A 6972-nucleotide genomic window follows, 5' to 3' on the forward strand; every position below is an offset into this window, starting at 1 on the left:
TGAGTGATGAAGTGCTGGGCAACTATTATGTTGATAGCACATACAGCACAATTTTCCAGAGCCAAGGAAATCATTACAAAAAAATTTAGTATTCTAATTAATAATTTGAGCGAAAATTCTCAAATATATAAACCTTCAAGCCTCTGTTGGGATTTCTGTTTCCTTTTCAATCTCGGAGGATATTTTTCGTATCATGACAATTTTTCAATACAAAAAATATTAAATAAATTTTATCTTTTAAATGAAACAAGTTTTCAGATTATTTTCCTTTCATTATCGCATTACGTTACATCATTTAAATAAATGTCACATATTATATTTTGTTGTATATGAATGATATCATACTTTTCTATTACCTTACGAAATAAATTAATAAAATCTTTATATGTCCAATAAATCTTATTTTTTATTACAATCATTACTCAAAGGTTATGTCGTCTTATCATTCCACGAGCGTTTGAAAGTATGTGTGTTTATACTTTTTGGTAATAGAAGGACTTTATGATTATACGAGTTAGGCTCAACGATATTATAACGATACCCACTCGAGGAAGTGATATAATTATTTACGTTTATATTTACATTTCTTCGCTCTGGTGTCGAGGCAAAGTGTGGCGTTCAGTTCTGCCACTCAACACACAATCCTCATAATTATTTTTTTGCAGAAAGTGGGTAACGGAGTGTCTTAACACTAGGTTCTCTCTGCCTATCCCGCTGTGTGCGGGATACAGCGTGAAGCTGATTATTATAAGTACATCGTTTTGGACATCGATCTGAACGGTGCCGGTGGATCAATCGACATATTTGAGGTATTATTTTCCAAACAAATCAAGCAATGACTAACCATACTCGTATATCTCTCGTAAATTCTAATACAATTATAGTTACATATTTTTTTATGGAAGAACCTACATTTATTTTTTTTAAACAGAATTTGTAATTTCTATACTGCTGTTACAGCATTTTCGTGGGCATACGCTTTCTTCACTCTTTTCTTCTTTGCGATGCAAGAAGTAGAGATACCTGTAAATTATGTTTAAACATTATTATTAAATACTAATCAACGATTGATAATATAAAGTTTTTTTCAAGTTAACTGGATTTCTGAATACTCGTAAGAATGTAATAAACATGAAAAATTACGTTTTTTTTATATTACATTTATTAATTTATATCCTTTATTATTTTCTTAATATACTTATGGTGTTATTGATATATTAGTTTTCTCATATATATTTTTTAATAATAATAAGGCTATTTTCCACCTATTGTTTTACTCAGAATCGGAGGTGAATATTCTCGGAATAACGGGAGCTATAATATAATAGAAGTAAAGTTGAGGGCAATTTAATTTGCTGCAAATAATTATTTACATTTTTTTCTGTAGGGTTGCTAGTTTATGAGATACAGAGCGAAAACCCTTTACGTTCCTTTTTTTAAGGTGACGGCCAGGGGACAAGTGTGGCGACCTCACAAACTTGAACATATACTTATAAAAAAAAACCTACGTATTAAAAATAATAAATTGGATCCTGTGAGAAACGCAACCCTAAATGTAACTTTTCAATGGACTATAATTGGTAATAGAGTTGCCAGATTTTTAGACGCGACTGGTTGTGAGTTCGATACCCACTCGAGGAATAAATAAATTAATATAATTTTTTCGCTCTAGTGTCGAGGATGATGCTTTGGAATATGGCGAGAAATGAGGAAGTATCTTAACACTAAATTCCCTCTGTCTACACGGCTGTGTACGGGATACAGCGTGAAGCGGATTTAATTTTAATTTTATATTTTTTAATAAAAAATTCAAGTTTTCTAAAAAGTATTTTTCTTTCCTAAATATGAAATAACACTTTAAAATTGTAAAAAAATATACACTTACAGAAATATAAATATAGCCGGCACAGTCATACAACCTCCAAGTAAATAAAAAGCACCGGGAAAAATTTTGTAAGTGTAAGAATAAATTTCACTGTACATGGGACCGTAAATGACTGGAACGACTGCTTCAACAAAACCAATGACTGAACACATTTTACCTGAAATATTAGAATAATAAAAATTGCATTAAACTAATTCAATTCTTTGTTTTATCAGCTTCACGCTGTATCCCGCATATTGCATCGTAGGCAGAGAGAATATAGTGTTAACACTAATTCTCTGTTTTTCTCCAAATTTTTCCAGGTATAGTGTGTTGAGTGGAGAACTCAACGCCGGGCTTTTGCCTTGATGCCAGAGCGAATAAATAAATATATTAGTATAAAAGAGTTGTGATTTACCAAATTTCATTTCCTCAAGTAGGGATCGAACCCACAACCGGTGCTTTACAGTCACAAACTTGTGCACCTGCGCCACAACGCGACGGCCTGACTCAATTTAATCTATATATATAAAATCGAAAGGTCACTCACTCATCACGAAATCTCAGAAACTACATGTGCTAGGAATCTCAAATTTTGCATAGGAGTTATTTATAGGCGTAGGTGCTCGCTAACACGAAAATTTGCAATATTCGACTCCTAAGGGGTTGTTTTTGGGGTTGAAAGTTTGTACGAAACTTCGTTACTACATGTACTAGGAGTCTCAAATTTTGCATGGACGGCACTTATAGGACGTAGGTACTCATGGAGACAGAAAATAATAATAACGTAGTTCACGCAGGCAAAGCCGCGGGCGGGCCGCTAGTATAATATATATTTTTTGTTACTAAATTAAAACTGAATCCGGTTGCTGCGGTTAGGCACCAAAGTATTTACAATAGGATCTATAAGAGTTTACTTTTATACATGTTGAAACCAGTTTCTTTAATATTCGATACAACTTATTATACAAATATGTATGTATGTATGTATGTGTATAGTTAAAAATTTGATGGCCTTCTAAGTTAATTCGTATGTTTAAAATGACGTCAGCTAGAAATCTGATGGTTTAAAAGTATATTTTTAATTTAAATATATTAAAATACTCACCAACTTTATCTGGTGAGACTACTTTAGTCCCAATAGATCTAACGACGGTAGTTCCAGAATTTCCAAAGAAATCAAAAATGGGACCAGTGAAGAACCATGTCCTGGTGGGCGCGAATGCGTACACAAAACTTGCTACTACTTTGGACGTTGTTGCTATAGCACCGATGAGGGCGTCGTGGACTTTCAATAGTTTACTTAGCACTAAGACAGCGACAGCCGTTCCTGGAAAAAGGAAAAGGAAAAATAAATAGATAGATTTGCTTGATGCTTTGGAAAAGATCTAAGATCTTCTTTATGGATTCAGGATTTTGCTTCTTTTTTCACCTTCACGCTGTACCCTACGTCAAACAGGGTAGACAGAGGAAGTCTAATTTTAAGACACTACCCTCCCCATTTTTCGCCAATTGTGAGGCATTGCGTGCAAGATGGCGGAACTTAACGCTGCGCTGTGCTAAATTGCCAAATTGATTTCTAATTTAATAAAATCTGTCTATACCAATAGTTATCAGTATTTTTTGGTCACATCTTGTTTAATGTAATATTCTACTTGACTTTTAATGTAAATAAAAAAAATGTTTTAAATATATTTTAGTTTATAATATAGCAATTAATTATTTTAGGAAATAAATTAAATTGAACATAGAGGAAAACATGGAATTATCAATTAAAATATCCTGATAGTTACAATTGTCAATAACAAATAAATTACACCCATTTGTGAGATACAGTCATTAGCCATAGTCTTCTTATAGCTCAAAGTTAAAATTCTTAATGATATACTCGTATTCTTTTAATTGACTATTTAGTATATACATAAGTTTTTTTAGCTTCGCGCTGAATATACTGGAGAACAGAGTGTTTTAACTAGGTTCCCTCTGCCTACCGTGCTGTGTTCAGGATACACTGTGAAACTGAATAGAGCGAAGAAAGTGGAAATCGAGTGGGGATCGAACCCGTAATCGTCGCGTTACAGTCACACCTTTGTACTCCTGGGCTACGACGGCCTCTGATGGAATGTCCATGTTCAAATCATTTGATTGATTTGAAGTGAGTGACGTGATGAAGCCACCGCAATTTAAAATCTATATTAGAAAAATATTTAACTTTGATTGGTATTTGTAACCACATTATTACGTAAGATATTATAATGAACATATATATGATAGACACAATAACAACTCGTATGTATACGCTTATCCATACATAAATGTATAGGTATATATTTTTTTTAGCATTACAGTGTATCTTGCATATAGAAGAGACGGTAGAAGGAACCTTGGAACCTAGTGTTATGACACTCCGTTCCCATCTAGATTCTTCCCTTCTTCACTTTCCGCTGAATTCTGGAGGAAATGCAGGTAATGTTGTTGTTGGCGGAATAAAACTCCGCGCTTTGCCTCGGCACCAGAGCGAAGAAATAAAAATATTCCTCGTCTGGGAATTGAATCAGACACGACACAAGACTATAACTGTAAACGTACAGTTATAGTCTTGTGCCCCTGCAACACGATTGGCCTCGTAGATATATTTAACATAATGCCTCAAGAATTTGGCGAAAATGGGAGACCGGAGTATCTTAACACTAGGCTCCCTCTAAAAAAAATGTGATTTACTAAATAAGTATAATTAATTAGTTTAAAAACATGGGCAGATGTTAAAAGATCTTGATTTTTGGTTTTAATAATAAAGATTGTAAAACTAACACAGATAAATAAAAACATATCATACCAGCCAACCCCATAAGGACAGAATATGTGGAAAATAAACTGAAGTCCACTACATCCATGCCAAATTTCTTCAAGGTATATAAGAATAAAAAGGAGCTTTCACCTAAAACAATGTTTGATTGATTGATTTTAGTTACTATAACTTATACTATTTTATTATTTTTTTATAGAATCATTGTAAGAAATCAAAGCTTGCATACCAAATACCGGACCGATGACAGCAATATGTGCCCAAACAACAAGCCATATTTGGCTAACTTCCTTTTTAGGTGACAAAAATAGCAGAGAAAGTGTATCCCAGGCATTTCTTAGATTAAAACAATCTCGTATTTCTTGTTGACAGGTGCCTCTTACGTTTGCCACCTTTACATCATGTATTCTAAAATAGGTATATAGGCATCCAAAAGAAAATAAGAAAGTACTAATGCCAAATATTCCGTAAAACCCGACTCGCTCTAATAAAACGCCACTGATAGAGGATCCCAAGGGTATCCCCAATGTAACTATAACAGCGACGCAACCCATTCTAAATGTTCTGGATTCAACTGTAGTGACATCAGATATAAAGCTATAGGAGCCCATTAAAGCAATCGATATACCGCCGCTGAAAGCTGAAGGCAGAGCTTCAATCAATGCTGTCACCCATAATGGCCACTCTATGAAGAAGTACGTCGCAAATATCAATCCTATCGCAGAAACCAATTCACCGAACATCGGGATAAGCATCAACAGTTTCCTATTTCCAGTTTTATCACTCCATGCACCAACAAACAGTATTGCTGCAGCAGGCAGACCGCTTTGCAATGGCTGTTTCCATGTTGTCATATCTGCGACTAGTTGCTGAGCTCCTTCCAGGGCAGTTAAAGTAAGGTTATCACTAAAATCACCAGAAATAGCCTGGGCGCAAATTATTTCAGAGAAATTAAGATCAGCACGACATGCCTTTTCCATGTTTAGTTTCTGTACAGCCACAGATGAAATGACGTTTGGTAAAATATAACAAAACAAAAAGGGCTCAACTGTAAAGAAAGTTAGGATTTTCTTAATTTTCTGTGGGAAGGACGTTTGAGTAATTTCTGTTTCACCAACATTTTTATCAATTTCACCATTAACTTCCGTTTCAGTAAGTTCACCATCACTCTGCACTTTAGAAGTCATTTTGTCACTCGTATTTTAAACTGTTTAAATATTTACATCACCATATTTAATTAATTAAATCTTACAAAATATATTATAAACACACACCCGCGTGCAGTCCACTTGTTTGTAAATACCAGTATCAAATGAGAAGTGACTTTGAAGCTCTAGCGAAGTTGTTCCGGTTAAGAAGTTGTATATGTGTGGAGTTAATGTTGATGCCGGTGTAATCATAGAATGACCTTGGTGGTAACCTAAACAAGGCAAAGTTGAATGAATTAAATAGTTTTAGACCTGTATTTATTGGTAAATATAATAAAGAATTCATTTTTTCGTTACATTTTTCAAACTGTTTTTTACCTGTTATTGTTCAGCCATGGTTTATTTCACCTTTTTGGTAAACGCAAAAACTTATATGTAAATATTATATGACCTGTGGTATATATATTTATATACTTTGTAGTATTGGCCGTAAAGGGCATATATATATAGTATAATTTTCTGGTTGCATACATTACAGGCTCTGGAGGCTTTCATAGTGAAATATTCCAAATCTTTATGTCTAGTACTACTAGTCTTTATGTCCGCACACAGCAGAGTAGGCAGAGGGAACCTAGTGTCAAGACACTCCGTTCCCCACTTTCTGCCAAATTCTGGAGACATTGCGTGTTGAGTGGCAGAACTCAACGCCGTATTTTTATAAAACTGTTTAATTTTATTGTGGGCCACATTATCATCGTACAATAAAACTTAATATAAGTAATAAAAAAAACAATTCTGTGAATTTATAAAAAATATAATTTCGTCTCCCTCTATGTGCGTTTTAGAGGCTTTAATAAAATAGAATATAGTGCATGGCAAGCTATGACTTTTCTGAAAGAAATGTGTATAAAATTCTTCCATTTTGTGCCCTGTATGTTGTCCCCTTTGTTTTAATAGTTTTAACTTTTGTGCCCATAAATATTTTGTTAATGCCTTTCATTCGAATTTAGTCACTTTTAATTAATATATTATTTTAATTCGTATTATGTTACAGTACCTTTAAGTTTAGTTTAGAATGTGAATGAAAGTGTGACTGTAAAATAGACTAATTGTGGGTTCAATCAACACTCGAGGAGATGAAATTCTTCGCTCTG

General features: G+C 33.8%; 1 protein-coding gene across 1 annotated transcript; it reads right to left on the reverse strand.

Annotated features, from left to right (window-relative positions):
* Nucleotides 1–251: 251 nt before the first annotated feature.
* On the reverse strand, nucleotides 252–5983 carry LOC146532074 (lysosomal proton-coupled steroid conjugate and bile acid symporter SLC46A3-like). Its single transcript, XM_085197421.1, has 5 exons — nucleotides 4900–5983; nucleotides 4701–4802; nucleotides 2973–3194; nucleotides 1886–2042; nucleotides 252–1023 (listed from the first exon to the last, which is right to left on the reverse strand). The coding sequence occupies exons 1-5, from the start codon at nucleotides 5855–5857 to the stop codon at nucleotides 924–926; spliced, it is 1539 nt and encodes a 512-aa protein (XP_085053547.1). The 5' UTR covers nucleotides 5858–5983; the 3' UTR covers nucleotides 252–923.
* Nucleotides 5984–6972: the final 989 nt, after the last annotated feature.

The sequence above is a fragment of the Heliconius melpomene genome, chromosome 14 (genome assembly GCF_056956725.1).
Source record: "Heliconius melpomene rosina isolate 202511_hmr_F chromosome 14, ASM5695672v1, whole genome shotgun sequence".
In the NCBI taxonomy this organism is placed as follows: domain Eukaryota; kingdom Metazoa; phylum Arthropoda; class Insecta; order Lepidoptera; family Nymphalidae; genus Heliconius; species Heliconius melpomene.